This window comes from Cydia amplana, chromosome Z, assembly GCF_948474715.1.
Source record: "Cydia amplana chromosome Z, ilCydAmpl1.1, whole genome shotgun sequence".
NCBI classification, from domain to species: Eukaryota; Metazoa; Arthropoda; class Insecta; order Lepidoptera; family Tortricidae; genus Cydia; species Cydia amplana.
Window position 1 is genome coordinate 24,725,316 of NC_086096.1, and position 24,600 is coordinate 24,749,915.

The 24,600-nt window shown below is 39.2% G+C and overlaps 2 protein-coding genes across 2 annotated transcripts in view; both read left to right on the plus strand.

Moving 5' to 3' along the window:
* Window positions 1-7,178: 7,178 nt before the first annotated feature.
* LOC134661285 (division abnormally delayed protein) overlaps window positions 7,179-24,600 on the plus strand; it is a 74,050-nt gene continuing 56,628 nt past the window's right edge. The window contains exon 1 of the mRNA XM_063517277.1: window positions 7,179-7,441. Within this exon, the coding sequence (XP_063373347.1) occupies window positions 7,309-7,441 (133 nt within the window). The 5' untranslated portion in view covers window positions 7,179-7,308. The remainder of the gene's footprint in view (window positions 7,442-24,600) is intronic.
* Window positions 13,990-24,600, plus strand: part of LOC134661309 (HIG1 domain family member 1C-like) — a 156,824-nt gene continuing 146,213 nt past the window's right edge. The window contains exon 1 of the mRNA XM_063517312.1: window positions 13,990-13,994. The gene's annotated coding sequence lies outside the window, so the exon portion shown is untranslated. The remainder of the gene's footprint in view (window positions 13,995-24,600) is intronic.

The following is a 24,600-nucleotide window of genomic DNA, read 5'->3' on the forward strand; positions in this document are numbered from 1 at the left end:
ACGTAGGGGACGTTTGATTTTTTTGAATTTTACTATAAAAGTTAGGATCATTTAAAAATTTGTATGAAATCTGTTTTTCCTAATATTTACAAAAAAAGCGCCCCCTAGCATAGCTATAGTTAATAATAATTATGCATCAAGTCATTCAAAAATATTTTGCATTATGTCAATATCCAGAGAGGAAAATGAGGACTACGTTTGTATGAAGAAGTGCCTTTGCTCTGGACAAGGCGTATAAATAAAAGCCATCGATCACGTCACATTATCTGGACAAATGAAATGCAACCAGAATAATTATGATATTTTTAGTTTTTTAGAGAGCATTATCATTTTACCGACTTCTACCATTTATTCATGTCATGAGTGTTGTACGTATATTGAGTTAAAAATATTGGTCTACCTTTAACCGCCCAGCCATCATAACTTGCCAAAACAAATTTTATTTTGATATGTCAAATTTAAGATAAAATTGATATCGTTTATTGGTAAATTAACAGGTAATTGCACATTAAAAAGAAATAAACTAACTTAACTAAATAAAACTAAAAACTAATACTAAATAAAATTAAAATAAATTTAAAAAATTGGACCCCTTTGGCATGGTGCCGAGGACGCTGGCAGCATTTCCCCGCTGTATTTAACTTTTTTATAGGCCTCCGGGCGGCTAGAGGTTGCTTTGGTTTAATTAACAATTTGTATTGAATGTCAATATTTTACTACAGCTACCGACACTCAATAAAACGAAGAGGTATTTTTACTTTTAATGTTTTATCAATTTGTCATAATTCAATTTTTGTATTGTTAAATAAATGTGATTTGTAAAAAAACTTGTATAGTCAGTTTGTCATAATGGGGAATATTACGCGAAAGTCTGCGTAGGGGGCGCCACTCCCCCAATAAGTCACAATCTAAGGGTCTACCGCAAACGAGAGAGTCGAAATTTTGTTATGTAACCTCTCTATCACTCTTGCATATTGGAGCGAATAAAGTGTACGGTTTATGGGAGCCCCACTTAAATATTAATTATATTCTGTTTTTAGTATGTTGTTATAGCGGCAACAGAAATACATCACCTGTAAAAATTTCAACTGCCTAGCTATCACGGTTCATGAGACACAGCCTGCTGACAGACGGACAGTGGAGCCTTAGTAATAGGGTCCCGGCAAAAGCCCTTTGGGTACGGAACCCTAAAAACATCGAGAAAAAATGAGTAAACAGAACAAGTTCCACCACGACAACGCCCCAGCACACCGGTCCAGCACGCTATAACAACGATAACGTGTTTTCCGTATTTTGCGTAACGGCACGGAACCTTTCGTGCGCGAGTCCTACTCACACTTGGCCGGTTTTTATTTAAGAACTTCGCGAAGTTTTTTACGTTGTCCCGGACCCGCATACAAAGTACACGGCGTAGATTTATGCACGGGCCGGGCCCGAGCTTCCGGAGCTTGTTTTCTATGGAAAGCACCAGGTAATCTCCGATCAGCCGTCATAGAAAATGACATGTCAGATGCTCCGGCCCGGGCACGGCCCCATTCATTCATTACGTAAGACGGTTTTAGGCAGTTTGTGATCCCCTTTCACCCTTACGTAAGAAAAAATAAGAAAAACCGCACATCCTGTTTAATATTTATTAGTTCATTCATTACGTAGAATTTAAAAATGGTTATAATTTTATAAGAACAAATTCTTAGGAACGTTGGTTTGTAAAAAAAATTTTGTTAAGCTAATAGTCTCCGTTCTGTCAGGGGCAAAAACCGCGCTGAATGTAGTTAATTTATTTAATGTAGGTAGATAAATTTGGATTCTTAGTCACCGAAAATAAGTTAGGTATTTTACGGGCAGCTTATTCTAATACAAATTAAGTTTAAGTAGGTATCTAAAGAGTTAAGAAACCAGCTTTTGCAGGGGCTGATAACCGGTTAATGTATGGCCAAATGTCCAACGAGATTTCGTTGTAGGTACATATGTATCTATCTAGGTATACCGTCAGAAAAAAAAACGAGAAATTAAATACCTAGATTGCTGTAGATACAAAATATTAACGGGGCGCGAGGGAGTTGGCGGGTCCCGTCCCGCGTGTCCCTTTCTGTTCACCAAACATTGTCTCCTCTGTACCTAAGCTCATGCCTAAATAACTTGACCCCGAGATTCTCAATAACTATGTGTGATCGGAGGTCTGAGCTACAATGTTTCGCCTGGGACCGAGTGGCCAGTGAGCGTCGTGAACGAGGACGCATTCCAATCGCGTTGCTCACGCCGCCTTGCGCGGCTGCGCCTGCGCTCCTGCAGCGCGGCGCATACATTTGTTTCCATCAGGGACGGGGTGCAGTGCAGTGCGCCCACCGATAATTACGCTGCGGTCATATACATACGAGTATGTCACCCGGCTTTCCAGCATAAATACATAAATTTGTATTTAAATATTTTGAAAATGCTTAGTATTTATTTAGGTACACTAACAGGTTATAAAACTTAGGTACCTACTTTTTTGAATTCGACGGTAACGATCGTAGTTTTTTCTAAGGTCTTCTTCAAGGTACAAGAGTCACAAGAGCTATAGACAGGTGCCATCAGCATCCATTTACCTAACATAATGCGTAGTGCGTACCTAGGTAATTGATATATGTATTTACTTAGGTAGGTTGCATCATAAAATTATTAAGTACGTACTTACTTAGGTACCTCACCTTACATGTAGTACGTAAATAAAGTAGGTACGTTTAATGATTAAAGTATTGGATAAGTACCTACATATGCACGTTGTATCAAATATTCAAATCTTGTTCACGCCAATCTGTAGTTGTTTTTTTTTTTTCATTTTTTAGGTTGGTTTGGTTTGGGTCGGTCTGTGTTAGTCATGCCGACTTGTGACGACAAGACGAAACATGCCCTGTAAGATTTCATTCACCTTTGTCGCTATACAACGTTTGTATAATATGTATAATGCCGTGGCGACCGTTTTCATACTACATAGCTTTTCCAGGTTCGTAGTTCACAAATTAGTGACAACAAGCTCTGCAGATAATATTATATTTTTCCTACATTGAAAATCATTGACAACTTGTTTGCCGAGGCTCTACCCAGCTACACAAGTACCTATTAAGCCATGTAGCACTTTTCACTGCTCTCAGGTCACAACTAACTCAGAGATAGTACCTACTTATCAATGATAAATATTTAGTTATACAGGGTGCTTCCTGTAACAGGAGCAATAAATTAAACTGTAGGCTGTACTCCTCAAGCTAACCGACATTTGTTCAGCAACTTTTGAAAATAACTCGTGTTTTGATTTTTATTACACTTTTAAGTTTATTCTAAGACGCAATGTATTGCAAATTTTGTTATGTTTAAACCGTGACAAGCATGTGACAAGCAACGTCAAACACACTGATCTCAGCGTACATTGAAGGCAATATTTATTTTGTATGAAAAAGAGGAAGTCTGAAGGATTCATAATTTTTAAAAGTTGCTGAACAAATGTTGGTCTGTTTGAGGAGTACAGCCTTTAGTTTAATTTATTGCTTCTGTTACATACAGGAAGCACCCTGTATAGGTACATATTATAGTATTATATTCTACTTAATTTATTTGATTGTTTTAAAAATCGTCCCATTAACTTATTTTGATTAATTAAGTAATTGGTTAATGTTGACTTTGCAATAATTGATTACTAATGGGAAATAGTGACATATTAATGAACTGGGGCACCATGAAAAAAAGAGCATTAAAGTAACAAAAATGTTCTTGTAGGAAACACGTGGTGAAGGTACAAGTACCGTGCCTACAGTCCTACAATGGCTACAATGTATTTGCAGTTATTGTAAACCGGAAGTCGAATTTATAGATGCGAAGTGTCTAGAAATGCGTCACAGCGATCAGATTTAGATACCATTCACATAAAAGGCAGCGCGCACTCATCGATGTTTTGCCAACCACCTCTAACCTTTTTGCTCCACCTTACCTCAGCAGTTAGCAGAAAAACATTCCACCATTCTGATCTGCCGACAAAGTGCCTTCTTAGTCATTGTGATCTACAAATACAATAAAAATAAACCAGGCGCCTTCCGTTAGGCTCTTTTAATTTTTTTCTATGCGTAAAATGTATCAATAATAAATGAGACATCCCTTTTATAACAACAACGTTGGTAGTTTAGGGGTAGGTAGTTTTAAGTAAATATTAAGAGTTGTTAACTCGGTTTTGGCTCATTGCTCGCTCTACCTCAAATCAATAAATTTTATATATTATAAATATAGGTTTCGGATAGGTATAAGTAGTTTATATTCAAACTCTGCGTTTGGTCATTCGATTAATTCGATGATAGTTAATTTGGGAGGCGATTCAATGAAAAGCATTAGAATCGTTCGCTACGGCATCAGGTCGATTCGGCCCTTAAAATATGCTGTTAAGTTACTTTACTCAGACAAAAATCACTTTTGTTACTTGTCTTGTAGTGTTGTGTCACTTCACGCTACCGGATACTGGTTGTGTGTTTCAGTCAGTGTTCACTGGCGCTTGTGACTTATCACAAGCGGCGTGGCGATGGCGCGGCGGCGCGAGCGCGGCAACTCTCAATGAAGCGCCTACCTGGAACATCAGGTGGCGATAAATTATAAATATCGCATTTATCACAGCTATATGACATTTTAGAATTTTGCTAGAAAGAAAAGGAAGCTCGAAAGCGAATAATAATATCTCAAATAAATTGAAGAAGTCATAGCTAGATAATACATACCTATCACGTCTTCTTATCAGGTTGAGTTTCATTTTAGTTTCATTAGGGCCGGGTTATTAATGATTAAAATTGTAATGGCGCGTATGTGGTCGTTAAATCGTACTAATTATGCCCGGAATAGGGTTAAAAGTGGTACCCGATTTACGGATTTTTTCGAACCTTGTCCTTGTGGCAAGTCGGTTAAAAATGTACTCTCTCACCCAGGCCATAAATCGATCAACATCTCTTTCATCAAGATCGGCTCAGTGGTTTCGATTCTATGGTGAAACACACGGGATACCGACGCAAGACCTAGGTACGTAGAGTGCTACATTCTCCTAGTCAGCCGTCGTGTTAAATGATGGTTTAGTGACTTAGTGTAACGGAGGCGTATTCTGATTGTCATAAGAGGTAAGGAATTAGATATGGAAGTGTCACTTTTGACACTGACAGCTTTCTTCAACCAGAAACGTCACTTTTGACACCGACAGATCATATCTATATCAGATTCTTTACCTGTTAATACAATCAGAATACGCCTCACGTAGTCGTATCGTACGCGCGTAGCAGCGGGCGAGCTCCGGCAGAGTGGAGTGGTGGCCGCGCTCGATACATTGCGCGCGCACCCGCGCCGCGCCGCGCCGCGCGCCGACACTTCGCCCTACTTTATCCTAGAAAAGACTTCTTATATGTACCTATAAAGTTATAACAGTCGTAGGCACCGCATTCAAAACACTTGGTAAATCTCAAGCAAGTAACAACATTTGGCAAGGCACACATGTAAAGTTACGGGGTCTGTGTGCTTAGACTGCTAAGTGCTGAAATATCATAACACAGGGTGTTTGGTACATCGTTTGCCAAATTAAAACGGCAGAGAGTATAAAGGTTCCGTCACACAGGCGCGTTTTCCGTGCGGGGTGTGAGCGGGGCGCGCCGCTTTTACATATAAAACGCTCACGCACCGCCCGGAAAACGCGCCTGTGTGACGGAACCTTAAGAGCCTCGGTAGAGAGTACCATTTTGTAGCATTTGGAGTTAAAACTCTAGGTCCATGGGGTCCGAGCGCGCATAAGTTTTTTCGCAGAAATCGCGAAGCGGGTGGTTGACGTAACTGGTGACCGACGAGCTGGCGGCTACCTCGCACAACATAAAGTATCAGCATTGCGATACACCGAGGAAATGTCGCCAGCATCCTTGGTACAATGCCTGATGGGCCTATTTTAGATTTAAGCTAGTTTTTAATTTCTTTTAGTAATACCACTGTGTATATCTTGATTGTAAATAATAAAATAAAACGGCAGATAGGTTGAGTCATTTGCTATCTTCTCATGCCTAGAAAAAAAAATGCCCACTGTTTTTCTCGCTACTGCGCACGTAACAATTTGAAATTTACGAATTTATTAATTTAGAGATCAATAAAATACTATTTAATCTTCTTCCTCGCGTTATCCCGGCATTTTGCCACGGCTCATGGGAGCCTGGGGTCCGCTTGACAACTAATCCCAAGAATTGACGTAGGCTCTAGTTTTTCCAACCCGTAGGGGAAACTAGGCCTTATTGGGATTAGTCCGGTTTCCTCACGATATTTTCCTTCACCGAAAAGCAACTGGTACATATCAAATGATATTTCCTACATAAGTTCCGAAAAACTCATTGGTACGAGCCAGGGTTTGAACCCGCGACCTCCGGATTGAAAGTCGCACTCTCTTACCGCTAGGCCACCGGCCACCGCCCACCAGTGCTTCCTTTAATCGAGCAATTCTTATGTATGAATATTTCGAGGATCTCGGAAACGGCTCTAACGATTTCGATGAAATTTGCTATATGGGGTTTGCCCCCTTGTAAAACAAATAACTATTTCGATAGCCCACTGCGACATAATAATATGACCATGATTCTTTACAAGTTCGCACAATCTAAGAATTTGCGTTGATTTCGTCATTTTAGTAAGATAAGCTCTACAAACGGTAATCGCGTAAAATCGCATGCCATTTATTCCTAACGCCTGAAGTGACAATCGAATGGTAAAAATATGGCCTTGATTTGAAATTGATGTACTTAACATGAATCAGTAAAACTCGCTTGCACGAATATAGGTAAATGCACATATACTTGTATACGCAAAAAGTGTCTTTTCAGATGCTTTGGCCGACTTGACGGAGCTTAATGCACTGTTTGGCATTTGAAGTAAGTTGTGCAAGGTGGAACTATAAATAAAATAAAATTAACTGTAGGTATTAGTAGTTCTTTGATAGACGTCAAAAACAAGTTGTTTCGGTGTGTGATAGATGGAAAAATCGTGTTGTTCGGAAGGCTGTGCTGTGCCCAGCAGTCTGTACGTGCGTGTTTGCGCTGAGCTCGAGGAGAGGTGTGCTATGCGCTCGCGGGTCGCCGCCACACGCGAGCAGGCGTGCACCCGTGTCGTCGCCCCGCCGGCCCGCCGCCGTACCGCTCCGCTCCAGCCTAATGTCAGTCCGGGACGGCGCTCCAATGCGGGCGCACGCAATCTGCGCGCTATCGACCGGTCCGCGAACGAGTACTCGCACCAATTAAAACATATCGTACTCGATCGGATTATTGTGCGAGTGTGAACATGAGGTGCTTAGTGCTGGTCCTGGTGGCGCTGACGGGGGCCCGGGCCGTCGCCGCGGCGGCCGCTCCCTGCGCCTTCTCGGAGGAGTTCTTCCTGAGGCATAATGTATCAGCTGATGATAGCGATGGACCAGGTGCGGATTGTATATAATATAAACACTTCATTTACACCCAGTCGAGTAGCTAACTATTTCAGTTTACCGTAGTGAAGTAGGTAGCATTACGTTCAGCAAAATTTGAAGAATACAATACAAATCCTCTTTATTGCACAACCTCAATAAGTACCTAAAACATTTACAGAGAGACACACATAATACCTACATGAATACAGAGTTTTTTTTTATAAAAATACATTTGTACCTACGTACCTAGTTACCTAATAGAATACGTATGTATTTTCTACTATTGGTATATTTCTTATAACACCTACCTATTGAGTGGTTTGTAAGTACACTTCGTGCTCACACGATAGGTACCTACTTCCTAGGGGTTTATTTATCTCTACATTACATGTATATTGTCATTTAAGAGTTTGTAAGTAGGTACACTAGGTACCTACTGTAGGAAGGTACTAATTACCAATCTGGAGTAGGTAGAGCTTTAAACAATCTTGTGAACCTATCCTATAGAGAAAACTTTTGAAGTACTTACCTATAGACTACTACAGATAGAGTAAGAAAACTTGCAAAGAAATAGAGATCTTCTAAAATCTAAACTAATTCTTTGAAATGACAAAGTGTGGGTGCCAATGTAATCCATATTTTTATAAGATGTTTATGGTAGTATACTACTTGTACTTTGTCACTCCCACTGCAAAGTCTGCAGAATTGCCGACCTTGGTCCGACTGATATTTAATTTAGGAAAATAAATAGGTAGGTACCGTAAAATGGGGTGAGTATGGGTCAAAACTGAAATTCAAACCTCGATAACATTTTATTTTTACATATGAAAACCGAATGGTGTATATAATAAGTGATCCGGACGTTTGTATTTTAGTTTTTATTTTATTTTGGGTAGTTCCATTTCATAACTTTGACGATAAAGAGGAAAACCCGCCTCACCCCGTAGTGCCTCGTATTTGGGGTGAGAGGGGTTTTCATACAAAGGTGATTTTGGAAGATTGTTGGATGGATTTTTTTTTATTATGCGTATTACTATAGCTCCATTTTAAATTGGAATACATTATTTTTGTAGCAGTAGCCTTAAAATCCCTTCTCACCCCCCTCTCAAACCTACTCTCCCCATTCATAACCCACCTCTCCCCGCGAAACCTACTCACCCCGTTTTACGGTACCTAATAAATAAGAAGGGGATTGTTAATCAATTTACTTACACACTGCGCTTACTGCAGTGTCGCGTGGCCTTTCTTCGAACCTAGTCCGGCACACTGCCGAAGTGTCTAGAGGTAGATATAGGCTTAAGTGGCTATCATTATTTATGTAGCATTAACACAATTGTAAGATTTTTTTATCATACCCAATTTTAAGTAGAATTTAAATTTTTATTTGAAATTTATTGTCACATTGGTTTATACCTATCGAATGGTCTAGGTATATATGCTAATTGCTAATGGTCTTAAATCGGGTAGCAATTTCGTAGCAGCGTCCCTAAAGGACATGGGTGTATAAATGACAAACATTATTAACTTTGATGAATCATGTGAACTGAAATTGGTATTACCGATTCCCTTAAGTACGTTGCCACAAATTGCGAATGATCGCTAGGTAAGTAATAGTCGGGAGTCTCGCGCAGAATGCATGCAGCTGATCCGTAGCGACTGATTGCAGAGACCTAGGCTAGTGTTAACACTAGTAAGTAAGTACTTAAGTACTTCATTGCGATATGTTGCCTTTTCAGCTGGTTTCCTAGATTTGCTCAAACTTCTTAACCAAAATCAAAACGCTATCTGACACAAAAAGGAGGCTCTGCAAGCTTATTAGCTTTTGGAAATGAAATAACAATCAATTGGGTTGCTAGACCTAGTACTCGTAGTATGCGCCGTTTTCACAGAAATTATCCATGGGGTTTTGGGGATTACCTACACGTACACGGGGTACGTTTTAACTTTTAGGGTTCCGTACCTCAAAAGGAAAAAACGGAACCTCACGGAACGGATCACTCGTGCGTCTGTCGGCCTGTCTTTCCGTCTGTCACAGTTCTCCGAAACTACTGGACTAAGTAATTAAGTTGAAATTAGGTACACATATGTAAGTTTGTGACTCAAAGACGGACATGCCGCGTAAACAAATGAATTTTAAACATGGGGGCCACTTTAGGGGGTAAATGAGCTAATAAAACAATAAAGTTTTTCAAACTATCGTGTTTCATATCAAATGAAAGAGCTCATTGTGAGAATCTCAAATATATATATTTTTATAATTTTAGTCCAAACAGTTTAGAAGTTATTCAAGAAAATAGGCAAAAAATAACCATCCCCCTTTATCTCCGAAACTACTGGGTCGTAATTTTTTAAAACAAAAAAATTACACAAAATAGTTCTCTACCTAGATGTAGATGTCAGGAAAACCTATTAGAAATGTGCTGTCAAGTGAATCAGGCTTAAATACTTAGTTTTTGATCTGACAGTCTATTCTAATTCTAACTGTAAGATATATAAGTAACCCGCCGCGGCTTCGCACGGGTTAACAAATTATACATAAGTAAACCTTCCTCTTGAATCACTATCTATTAAAAAAAAACAACGGGTTGCACTCCGGGAGTGCCGACAGAAGTGAAAACTCAATGACTAGTCCAAATGTCTGCAGCACTATGTATAATTGACCCATGCTATATGCATGAGTGCTAGGACACATGTTGTGAGACGGGTGGACACTGGACATGGAAAGGTATGAGGTCGTAGCCGTTGCAGGCGCGTGTAACCACACACAAGCTTGACCTGTCGTGCGGGTCGCTCCCGCAGGCCGGCGCGGCGCCGGCGCCGGCGCGCAGGAGTCGAATTGCAGCGCGGCGTGATCGCGATCGCCCGTGTTCCGCTCCGCTTCCTTCCGCGCAGGGCCCACTACTTTTTCCGTATTCCGTTTTCTATTCTGGGGATGTTTATTTGTTTCAAATAGGTAACAGCAAACATAAGCTAAAAATGTATCTGTTGACAAAAATGTTATTAATAATTTCAAAGCGAGCTCTTGTACCAAGACGAATTTATTTGCCGTAGCAAGTACGTATACCTACTTACTGTAGTAAGTATACATTCTAGTCATGCGGTAGTAATGAATACTAAGCTTATAATCTAAAAAAAAATACTGTTTCGAAAATAGAGGTACCTATGTATGTACATACATACATTCATAATATTATGCATAACTGTATAGGTATGCCTTGTGCCGACAAGAAGATACTTTAATTAGTATACATAGGCAACTTGTAATAATTGATTTGAGAAATTACCTTTTGTCGTTAGGGACTAGGGTTAGTTAAGTACCTAGGTAGGTATCAAGTCGCAGGTAGAGCACCAGCAGATCCATGCATTGATGAATTTTTGGGATCTATCACGTCCGGCTTTTTTGAAAGCTACTTGGTTGTAAGTCGGTAAAAATGAAGTGTAGTTTCGGGGCACGGTACACGGTACCGCTAGCGCTACGAGGCGGCAGCGGGCGAGGCGGCGGCGGCGAGGGGTGAATGGCGGCGCGTAGGCTTTGTTAGTCGTGCTTGCATTCCTCGCCTGGGAACCGGGAACAGCCCCCCGCCCCGCCGCATTCCTGCCCTCTCTCACTTTCATTGTTCCCGCCGGCGCGGGAGGTCGCGATCCACCTACGAAACCAGTCCGCACCCGCAGGAGGAAGGCTCTCGGCGGTTGTCCGCACAAAACACGTCTGACTCGCTATTACATTACTCGAGCCGAGCGCCTATGTATGGTGGTGCCACTTTAATCGCGTTATGAATTTTTAGCACGTGAGAACATTTAAAGTGTATTTGGTATACGTTTGGGCGTAATGTATGCGTGTAGGTATAATCCTGGCGGACGGCGGCGCGAGCTTGGCGCGAGAGCTGCTGCAATGAATTTTGATTCATTTCGGATGGTAGGAATGCCATTGTGGGTCCGCGACCGACCGGTACCTGCGCCGGCGGCGCTCGCAGGTACTGCGCTCAAACTCATTCTGAGCCGCGTGTAACGTCTTCATGCTAGGTATTTCAAAATATCCAAGTGCACACTCCAAAATAATTCATCATTTATATTGTTGTAGTAGAATTGTGGAAGTTAATAATGGCGATTGTATATTCATACATACATGTAACATAATTAGTTTATTAGAAAACACAACTCTCCCAATGAGGACGCCACTGCACTGGACGGACAATGCAGCAGATAGCTATTATAGAAGACTTATGAAAATTAAATGTTTATGAAAATTCTTTAAACTAGGTCCGCTACCTAGTTGAAGTCAATCTTTCTAATATCTACAGTCAGCTATACCTACTATTAGCTTAGCACCTTTGCATACAAATTTCTACTTACCTACAGGGGCGGTGGGTACACCTTCACTGCAGCTGACTGTACTTCATTGACTCCTTAAAACACTATCCCAGACCGACGACCAGGAATTGTATCTCATATCTACAATTATCACAAAAACGGCTATCTAGGACAGGTCCCACATCGTCTTATTCCGGAGTTCCGTGGCTCATTAAATTGTATATGTATGGTATTCATAAATTCATAATCAGTACCAATTCACATCAATGACATGCACCAAATGTAAAATGCTTACGAGATTTTCGTTTTGGTCTTCATCCGTTGTACCTATACATCAAATGGCACATTTAGTAAAGGTACAGTCAGCTCAGTTCCTCGTGGATCCCATCCCATGCCAGAACTTGATGTATAGGTAATTAAAAAAACGAATATACAATACAATACAGTCAATACAATACTCTTTATTGCACACCTCACATACACGTAGTTAACGTAGATGTAGAATATAAAGAACTATACACAATTCGGATTTAAAATTAAGACGTTTGTGGACAATACATAATCACTTCCGTGTGTCCTATGAAATTTGGGAGTCGGTAAAGAAAGTGATGGCAAAGCACGTATTGGCATAAATATAAAGAACTAGCGACACATGATACATAAACCTTCCTCTTGAATCACTCTATCTATTAAAAACCCCGCATCAAAATCCGTTGCGTAGTTTTAAAGATCTAAGGATACATACAGACAGACAGACAGCGGGATAAGCGACTTTGTTTTATACTATGTAGTATGTAGTGATAGTGAAGCCAGTCGCAGCGGCTGGTTGGCACGCAGCGGTCGGGATCGGGCTCGGGAGCGGCCCGCGGTATTAACTAACAGCGATAAGGCGCCGAGCTAATTATTCTCGTAGTCCAGTCCAGACATTTGCTGGTCGCTCCCGAGGGGTTATCGCCGTGTTACACTCGCGATTCGCCGTTCAATGCACGCGGTTCTTCTCCACTGTTTTAAACTAGTCAATTTGTCCATTTTAATTAATTATGTAGGTACCTACGTAAATAGTGTAAATACACGCCGCCGTAGGTGAATACACGCAGTGAGAAGCAATATTATGTACCTATAGGTCTTTATACGTACCAACTAGGTATGTACCATCACGCTCCGCGATTGTTGCGCCATTTAGGGTCCTTGCTAAATTGGTTGGTCAATACTAACGATATAGAATTTCCAATTTAAAATTTTATATTAAAGGAAAAAAGCGGCCAAGTGCGAGTCGGACTCGCCCATGAAGGGTTCCGTACTTAGGCAATTTATGACGTATAAAAAAAAACTACTTACTAGATCTCGTTCAAACCAATTTTCGGTGGAAGTTTACATGGTAATGTACATCATATATTTTTTTTAGTTTTATCATTCTCTTATTTTAGAAGTTACAGGGGGGGGGGACACACATTTTACCACTTTGGAAGTGTCTCTCGCGCAAACTATTCAGGTTAGAAAAAAATGATATTAGAAACCTCAATATCATTATTATCATCAGCTACGGAAGCTACGGAGCTACGTGCATGAGGGAAGGAATGGAAAAATTCGCAATATTCTGGTAGGCTTCCGTAGCTCAATTGGCAGAGCTAACGCACGGATTGCGGAGGTTGCGGGTTCAAGTCCTGCCGGAAGCGTAATTTTTCCATTTTTTCCTTTAATATAAAATTTGGAATATCGCTCGCAGACGTAATCTGCATGTTTAAAAAATTGATTTAGTACGGGTTAGCACATTGTTACTGGTGAATTCTCAATGCAACTTGAGACTCCGGTGCCGTTAAAGAGCTGTAATCGTCTCTCGGTAGATGTCGCTATACGCCACCCCAAAGGCGTGTGCATGAGGGAAGGAATGGAAAAATTCGCAATATTCTGGTAGGCTTCCGTAGCTCAATTGGCAGAGCTAACGCACGGATTGCGGAGGTTGCGGGTTCAAGTCCTGCCGGAAGCGTAATTTTTCCATTTTTTCCTTTAATAAAAAATTTGGAATATCGCTCGCAGACGTAATCTGCATGTTTAAAAAATTGATTTCCAATTTAGCAAGAACTTTAAATGGCATACCAGTCCCGTGTGGTGACTGTACTTAATATAGCCATTATCATTTTTATATTACAGTTCAAAGTCGATCCCTGTTTTTTATTATTTATGATGTTTTTAATATTTTCTATGTTATTTTTGAATTTGGAACCTTCTTTTGTTCCAATTACAGTTCATAATTCGATTTGATTTTGTTCTTTTAAAAGACATCGGGACTTAAGATTCTTAAGAGGATATAGGTATAATACCTAAATAAGGTTGTGAATTAAATGGCGGTGTGAGCGGTCTGGCTCGGGGTCGGGGCCCACGCCGAAGCGGTGCTTTGCTTGGCACTCGGGGAGTCGGGGCTTCCCGCGTCGGGTTACCGCGCGGGCGACAGCGTCACGTGACTCATCCACCACATCACACCGACCTATTATAACTATATTATATCTATTTAAATATAATTATGCTTTAATTACACTGTGTAGTGTGTACTGCGTACAAATTGACTTCAAGTTGCACTGAATTTACTAGTTATTCTATTAGTTTAGTTCCTTATTATTTGTTAATTTTCCAGTTCTAATTTTGATTATTATTTCCAAGATTCGCCTCTAGTAATGACAGAACCAATTTATTTCCTTCGACACTATTTTCTTTCGAGTAAAACAGGCAACCCACTGAATATTCATTGTAGCTAAGTAATTACAAATAAGAGATAATGCACATCACATCAATAGGTAAACAAAAAAAACCATGCCTATAAAATAAATAGTACCTACCTAGAGAAAAAATAATGATTAAATGTTAGATAGAGATTAGAGAGAGCTATATATAGGTAGAGATAGAGAACCAGGAGTCGATAATAGGTTATTAAATATATAGAAAAAATCCATAACTTACATATACAGTACAATCCGCTTATAATGACATCGAAGGGAAGTGACAAACACGTCATACTAAGCGGATGTCATATAAAGCATAGTGGATTAATTTCTTATTATTGTAAACTTTTCCGAATTAATCTCGAATTCCTTTGTAAGAAATGAGTTTTAATAACCTGGAACCAATTGTCAACTTGTCACCGAGAGTCAAAACTAAATCAACGTAAACGCCACGCACGCACCAAACGTCCTCGCAGGGAAAGATGTGGGGACGGCCACGAAAACCAGCGAAGTGTCAGTATAACCGGACATAATTTCATGAAAATAGGATTTTTAGGTCATAGTAAGCGGTTTGTCACTATAAGCGAAGTCATCATATTCGACTTTGTCACTAAGAATTTTATATGAAAACCAAACTTCGCACGGTAATTACGTCATAGTAAGCGGTTCGTCAGTATAGGCGGAGTCATAATAAACGGATTCCACTGTACTTTAACCCTTAAATGCATTATGATGTTGATCTAAATCGTATATTTTGATGGCCCGTGGCTCAATATGCATATTATTGTATATATAATTTTTTAATTACTTTTATTTATTTTTCCCACAATTTATACAACATTTCCCATCTATTTCAATTTATTAGGGAATTATACAAAAAATCATGCATTTAAGGGTTAAGTTACAAACATACATACACATATCTATGGCCATTATAATTGTCTCACCTAGATTTGAAGTTTGAAGTGGACCATCACCATCAGCTTTGTGGGCAGAATCACTTCGCTATCACTGCCTACGGAGTAAGCGGCTATCGGGACTCGGTCATTACACACCCAGTCCCAGTACAGAATCACTTCGCTATTCTGTCAATAATGTCATTACACACCCAGTCCCAGTACAGAATCACTTCGCTATTTAGTCAATAATGTCATTCATTATACACCCAGTCCCAGTACAGAATCACTTCGCTATTCATTCAATAATGTCATTCACTATACACCCAGTCCCAGTACAGAATCACTTCGCTATTCAGTCAATAATGTCATTAATTCATTATACACCCAGTCCCAGTACAGAATCACTTCGCTATTCAGTCAATAATATGTCATTCATTATACACCCAGTCCCAGTACAGAATCACTTCGCTATTCAGTCAATAATGTCATTACACACCCAGTCCCAGTACAGAATCACTTCGCTATTCAGTCAATAATATGTCATTCATTATACACCCAGTCCCAGTACAGAATCACTTCGCTATTCAGTCAATAATGTCATTACACACCCAGTCCCAGTACAGAATCACTTCGCTATTCAGTCAATAATGTCATTACACATCCAGTCCCATCACTTCGCTATTCAGTCAATAATGTCATTCATTACACACCCAGTCCCAGTACAGAATCACTTCGCTTTTCAGTCAATAATGTCATTCATTACACACCCAGTCCCAGTACAGAATCACTTCGCTATTCAGTCAATAATGTCATGAATTATACACCCAGTCCCAGTACAGAATCACTTCGCTATTCAGTCAATAATGTTATTATACACCCAGTCCCAGTACAGAATCACTTCGCTATTCAGTCAATAATGTCATTAATTATACACCCAGTCCCAGTAGAGAATCACTTCGCTATTCAGTCAATAATGTTATTATACACCCAGTCCCAGTAGGTACAGAATCACTTCGCTATTCAGTCAATAGTGTCATTCATTACACACCCAGTCCCAGTACAGAATCACTTCGCTATTAAGTCAATAATATGTCATTCATTATACACCCAGTCCCAGTACAGAATCACTTCGCTATTCAGTCAATCATGTTATTATACACCCAGTCCCAGTAAAGAATCACTTCGCTATTCAGTCATTATTACTCATTATACACCCAGTCCCAGTATACGAATTACGAACACATAACGATTAAATCTTATAATCAACATGCATTACTTTAAGCACTTTATTCTAGTCTGTGCGGAAAGAGAAGATTCATGAAACGTATGGGATACAATACATTTTAGGACTCTTCTCTTTCCGCACAGACTCTATAGTTTGATGCAACCATAGACTAGGAATCCTTTAGACGGAGTTTAGAGCAATTATTTCATGAAATCGATGCTGACAAAAATGTTGGGGTGCGGGGGACGAGGTGAGCGAGTCCCGTGCCGTGATTGGTCCGTTCAAAGACACGGACATCACACAAAGACACTTTGACTCGAAATGGAGTAAAATTACCGTATAATTATTTGTGGCAGAAGAGGTAGCACTACTATGCTCAGTCTGGAGGATGTGTTGTCTGTGGATGCAACTAGCTTACTTGTGCAGGACGGACGTTACCATTGTAATCCCTATACTCGGGGAATTAGTTTTTGACTGACAACTGATATTTAAATTAAGAGCGTACAATACGTTGTACGCTACGGCCACGCTACGGCTCGGTAACATATTTCATATCATCCTATTATATATAGAGTAGGTTTATTAATGGAACTTTAATATTTAGGTAGGTACTATACAGAGTGCTTCCTGTAACAGGAGCAATAAATTAAACTGTAGTCTGTACTCCTCAAACTGACCAACATTTGTTCAGCAACTTTTGAAAATAACTCAGGTTTTGATTTTTATTACACTTTAAAGTTTATTCTAAGACGCAATGTATTGCAAATTTTGTTATGTTTAAAGCGTGACAAGACTGACAAGCAACGTCAAACACACTGATGTCAGCGTACATTGAAGGCAATATTTATTTTGTATGAAAAAGAGGAAGTCTAAAGGATTCATATTTTTTTAAAGTTGCTGAACAAATGTTGGTCAGTTTGAGGAGTACAGCCTACAGTTTAATTTATTGCTCCTGTTACAGGAAGCACCTTGTATAATAAATTATTATAGTACATACTTAAATATTAGGGTTCCATACAGTGGAATATTATATATCCATACATTATACATAGGTATTATTATGAGAAAAACAGTGTTATAAAATGTTGATGCTCAATTATGTTAACATTTTGGTCTCTAGTTTAAACAATACAGCGCGTTATTAATGGTCGTAAACAAACGACCCTAATGTACCTGTCCGTGCGTACCTGCCTGGCTGCCCCGCTCCCGCACTCCGGTCGCACCTGTCATAAAATCGCTTCCTTTACTTACTGTAATACCGACTAAACCCTACGAGCTTAGCACTTAACTTTCAAACAATTATAATTACTATTCAATTTTTTGTACATTTCTCGGAGGTCGTCTAAAGAAGCCAGCCGTCGTAATCTCATGGCTAAAATTTGACAAAACAAAGTTTCCCGAGAAACACAAAACAGTTTGGTAGCTAATAGGAGTAATATATTAAGATCGGTAGGTAATTAGGGATTAGTAGGGGACAGGTGTTCTGGGTGCGTCACTCGCAAAATGCTTAAGGGCCGCTAGCTAGACTGACGCCGAATAAAGAACATTTACCCACTACATATTTACTTATAAGGTTATAAGAGATCAGCTGGTAATGCTGGAATAGCCGGTACGTTGCCCCAGGAAGTGATCCATTGCCCTATTACAGACAATTCGATATAATTGAATAGATCCAACAATTTGTCAATTTGGTAATACGTAGATACTAGGTATGTTAATTTAATATGGGGATTGTTTAGGTATGTTTTAATTTTTCACCTTATGACAAAGGAGTAAGGTGCAAAAGTGTAAACTTACCTTTGACGTCGATTGTACATGCTCGGCTTAGCAAATAGCCCAGCCATTAAAATTCATATCATTAATCCGCATTAGCGCGTCCTGTAGGTTTTCTATTGCTTTTGGTTTGGAGCCTTGGCTCGGTTAGATTTGATCTGAACAAACGTCGGTTAACCAGTGTGAATAATTGGTTAAGTAGCCGGCTCGTTCCAATCGGCACAGAATGACAGGACTACCACTAGTGTTGTGCCGGTGAGAACATTCTCTATCTCGATTTGTAAAAGCTAACTTAATCTACAGTGTGTAAATCCAATACGGGCGAATATTTAAACGGTGGTTAGCATAGGACCTAAAAAGTATATTGAGATAGATTTTACTTAGAAATGCATTGAAAATTATAACCATACAAAATAATTCGGCCCGCAATGTAATACACCACACACGTTACGGGATACGAGCTTTTTAAAGTAACTGTCAACGCTTGTTGGCAGTTACTATGAAAAGCTCGTATCTCGTAATGTCATTATCATCTTGTTTCTTAATGTTTACAGTACATTGCTGCTCGGTACATGTGGAAAAAATTAATCACGGGGTCATAATTAAGTGTAACTTAAAAAACATCTTAATTAATGATAAGACCGGTAAATTCTATATCTGGTTTAATTTATTGCCCGTATTTGACTTACACACTGTATAATATCTAAGGTAAGTACAATTTACGTAGTTACCAATAATGTCACAGATGTCATTACATATAAAAAATATATTTATTCCTTTTTTGAAAAATATCATATTAGACGGATCTCTAGACCTGTGTCGTATGCATAATTGTTAGACCGCAGTTTGACTTCTGATCCTTGTAGCGGTGCTCCCAAGCTTCAAGGAACTCGATGTTGCCGGGATGAAAAGTGGTGCAGTTTCCACCACCAGCCCCTTGAATTTTCCCCTACCCCACAATTCTCATACAATCGCTGTAGAAAAAATTAAACTTTTTTCACAAATAGGACTTATGTGGATCTAGATCTTAGTGTATTGGCACTACCTAATTAAGATTGGTATTAATTGAAAGAACGTTTATTTATCTTTACAAAGACATATTTTAAGTTTACAGAGAATATTATCCTATTAAGTTTAAGATGTTTGAAAAAAACATGAAAATAACTGTTTGAAGGGTGGCGCGTTATGCTAATTTCTAAAGCGTCTCCGTTATGGAAAAAAACGGCCTGAAAATGGTCAGGATCATACTTATGCACTTAACAGATGTTAGATAAAGTTGTGTTTAATGCTTGTTTCATAACTCAAGCCAGAAAATTATCATTAATAATAGAAACTACTGGAGCTATATCAGTTAAAATGGTGGACTAGTTCTAATAAGAGTTGGGTCGTGTAATATGTTTATGGTAAGTGAATTCAGCCGTTTTGGCATTTATCAGGTTTTTCAGTGGTCTAAATAAATTGAAAACTACATTTCAAAATGCTAAAAAAAGGTTCCTATGATGCACATTTCATACGGGCCTCTGCTTTTGCAAACATACACAACACCGGCCCTTCAAACTTGTATTTGCAACTTTTTTTTTAAAGTCCAAAATTCAAATAAATAATATTTTTTGCAAACAAAAAAATATGTCATTGTAAAGGTAATTAAACGTACTTTCAATTGATATCATTTTTAATTAGGTAGTGCAAATACGCTAAGAGCTAGACCCGCATAAGTCCTATTTGTGAAAAAGTTTAGTTTTTCAACAGCGAATGTATGAGAATTGAAAGGGGAAAATTCAAAGGGCTGGTGGTGGAAACGGCACCACTTTTCAGCCCGGCAACATCGAGTTCCTTGAAGCTTGGGAGCACCGCTACAAGGATCAGAAGTCAAACTGCGGTCTAACAATTATGCATACGACACAGTTCTAGAGATCCTGGTCTATATGGTCTGAATACTTTTACGTGTTAGGGTCGAAAGTGGCAAAATGGAAACGTGTTCGGTATGACTTAAAAATTAGTTTAAATTATTGTAAGTAACTCCTTTAAACTACAAATTCCTAAGCCAACACTCACTTTAATTTAAAGTAATCAAGTAAACAGTGTTACTTGCATTGAATCTTCAGTTTTACGGTGCAACTACTTGGTTCCGCTTTTTAAAAAACTTTCAAGAATATTATTAGCCTTTCAAAAACACTCAATAAAGGCTGTCAGCATCAACGTTTCTGTACTAGGTCTGTCAGGTGGGGTAAATATAAAACACGGGTAAAAATAAGACTAAGTTTTTAATAGTCAAAAACTTATTCTAACTCTACTTATTTGTTAACCCGTGCGAAGCCGGGGCGGGTCATATTTTATATGTATGAGTTGTATACAAAACATATTGTATTAAATCATGTACGTGGACCTAGAAGATAACTTTAGAGTACAATATTGACTACATTTTAATTGAAGATAAATGTGTCTTATACGGGCTAATATGTAGTTGACTTCACTGCGTGTTAGAATAATACGTATTAAGAGTGCCAGTTACGTCATCGGCTAAAGAAGACCACATGTGCGGTCATTGTTACGTGGGTACATAGTACATACTAGGAGTATCATGAATATCATGATCTAATCTAATAAGTCAAACGTAGGAAACTAAGCATAAATAAGATCGATCCATCGTTAAATATAGGTAGGTAGGTAGGTACCTTTAGTTAGAGTTGCTAAATTAGGTAAAATCTAGCTAAATTAGGTATAATAATAATACAAAAAAAAAACAATACGAGGAAGTAGGGTAGGTGTGTCAGATTACGTCCAATTATAGGAGATGCCAACTTTGAACCCACATTTTATTTATCTGGCTCATTTTAAGTAGTAGAGTTAAGGATGACGCACGCAACGGTTCGGATCCGGGCCGTGGCGTTTTCTATGACGGGTGATTGGTGACCACGTGATGTTTTCTATAGAAAACTGAAGTATCGGACGCTTCGGCCCGAACCCGAACCGTTTAAATGATGACTCGCGCTAGACTCGTGTCATTCGTGTTTTCAAATAAGTTTGTTATACATATTTGAAATATGTTTGTGTGAGCAGAGCACTCGCCGGTCTGAATCCGTTACCCGTTGCCCCAATTAGGCCGCCGCGCCGTAGCGAGTTCTTACGTATTTATCACAAGGCTGAATGTGTCACCTATATTTTAACGTAACCGTGAACTTAACAATAAATATTCGGACTGGCAGGTCAAATCAGAAAAACTTACTCGTACAGTAGCAGTTGTAACGAACCGTTGAATGAATTCGTTAGTAGGTATATTGTTTGGCATATTGGACTGATTGTGACATTATGTTACCTACAGTTAGCTTTATTTGACGTTCATAAGCGCATTGTAATTATGCCTACTTGAATAAACTATCTTTTTTATCTTTTATCTTTTTTTTACATATTATACCTACCTACTGTTCGAGAATAGTTATTTACGATAGAAGTGCTGAAAAGAGGAAATTCGAAACGAGTGGCGATAAATTAAAACACGAACGAAGGGAGTGTTTTAAATCGGCACGAGTTGCGATTCGAATTACCTATTCGCACGTGTATCGTACAACGCACGTTTTACAGTACATATGGCACTTTAAACTTTCGACATACGCACGGAAAGTGCTATTTCCCGTACTAGTTCGGGAAAATAGCGCCATATGTACTGTAAAAAAAGTTGGCTTCATTCTACATATTTTCGATTGATTGTTTCACTTATAAATACATATTAAATTACTTATTTTAATTACAGCCAATTGATTAAATAAGTAGCTATACTAGCTATAAGTAACTGACCTGCTAGCATGAGTTCCGTTCTCGCGCGCGACTCTATACATCTAGCGCGACTTCAAGTACCTAAGGAGTCGCGCGCGTAAACGCAACTCGCTGATATCGGAGCATGGCAACAGTAATGTGGAATTGTGAAGCTATGCACCGAAGTAGGCGGGCAGGAATAGGTCGGAACGGAATAGGAGCGCATTGTAGCTGTCGAGCGAAGTAGCATGCATCAGAGATAAGCAAGTCCGCGGCGCGGTAACGAGATCAGCGGCAAGTTCCACACATCTCGGCGGCGCGGCGCCTCATTAAAACTTGCGTTATCAGCAGCCGGCGGTCGCGCGGCACTCAGGTGCTCAGCCACTCCGCCGCGACGGCCTGCGGACTTGTTCACAATTAACGTTTCCTTTGCCATGCCACATGCAGTCAATATTTCTAAACTACATATTAGGAGCCGATTGCAACGATGAGTGATGCGGAGAGGATGCATAGAACAAATTAGAACGACTGTGCATGTCGCAATTGTCGCAACACGGATAATTAGGATAAAGCAGACAGAGCCCCTAAACCTATATATGATAGGGTTGAAGCGAATTGAAAAATAATTCCACTCCCACTTTACGTGTAGGGGAGGTACTCTAAAAAATCGGTTCAGGCGGAGTATGTCACTTTCTTAGGACGTCACATTCTGAGTTCGTCACTTTCTGACTTTGTCACTTTCTGAGATCGTCACATTCTGAGTTCGTCACTTTCTGATTTTGTCACTTTCTGAGATCGTCACATTCTGAGTACGACACTTTCTGAGGACGTCACTTTCTGAGTACGTCACTTTCTGAGAACGCCACTTTCTGAGGACGTCACTTTCTGAGTTCGTCACTTTCTGAGTTCGTCACTTTTTTAGCATAGGTACGATTTAACAGTATAATATACCTGCACGAAAGATGTATACTGCCAGCAACCAGATTAATAGCTGTTTGACATACGGTCGCTTTTATAACCTACATACCAATACCAATCTCTGTTTGCCTTACGCCTGACTCGTAGAGAATTCCATTTGGCAAAACGTCCTATGTGTCGTGCAATAAAGTGAAAATAGAGAAATAAATAATAATAAAAAACAATCTAATTATGTTTCAATCAGAGTATTTAATTTAGAATAAGTACTTAGAAACTACAAGCACCAAAACATTTAGCCACAAATTGGAGTTAGGCCGGCAACAGCTTCGATTCAATACACATAAATGTATCGCACAGTAGGAACCATGATTTTATCATTCTCCGCTGTGATTAGCTCGTGAAGGTATCACGGCAAGCTCGCTGACACCAGTAGAAGGTCATAATTCCAACATATTTACATTTAAACGGACTGCCGCTCCTTTCGTGACAACATATTCTTCAGCATACCGCGTCTTCTGTCATGTCTCCATAAACTCAAACGTCTTTTTTTCTGATGATAGTGTAAATTTTGGATACCTATCTGCGTATAAAATCAGCATTGCAGTTTTGTTTCAGACAATATTTCTTCTCGTGTCATCTGTGGAGAATAGGCGTCAATGGATTTTTTCTTCAAAGCGTTGCCGAATTTCAGAATATATGTTCAGCCATCAATCACTTCTGCGTATGGAGTGATCCATACTCTCATAGTTCTCATGTTTTTTATTTGTTTGTTTTCTTCCTATATAGGTTACACGATGAATTTTTAAATTATTATTACATTATACTTTTAGCCTGACAATAGAAATCTAGCATGTCGCCGATTTGACAACGCTGATTTTTTTTCTATTTAAAATGCGAAACTACAAAAAGGTTATATATAGTTTGAGGACTGTCTCATTTCAAACATAGACAGAGATAATCATACTATCTTTGTCTTACTCTAGTACTAGCACCCAAAAGAAAAGGATGGGTATAGTTTGTATTGTTCTTATTTAATGACAAATTGGTTTAACCAACTATAATTTGATAATATGGTGCGCTAGCTTCGACCCGTGACTTCATCTGCGTGGAAATATGGTGATAATAATTATAGCTGGTCAACCAAATCTTGTCAGTAAAAAAAGGCGCGAAATTCAAATTTTCTATGGGACGATATCCCTTCGCGCCTACATTTTTCAAATTTGCCGCCTTTTTCTACTGTCAAGATCTGGTTGACCAAGTATATGTCCTTCCCCGGGCCTCAAATCTTGGGGAACGAAAATTTGATTATTTTTGCGCTACGACGTACGGTTTAGGAGATACAGCATTATAAAGTTATTTTTTTGTTTTTTTTTATTTCTTTTTTGTTTTTTTTTTTATATTAATTAGGGGTTTCTTACAGAGGAATGAACATTTTATTATTTTTGCACTACGACGCACGGTTTAGGAGATACAACCCATAAACCTTTTTCTTTCTTTTTTATTTTTTTCTGGTTTTTCGTGTTTTTTAAACATCACTTAAGGGTTTCAAAGGGGAACGTAAATTTGATTATTTTT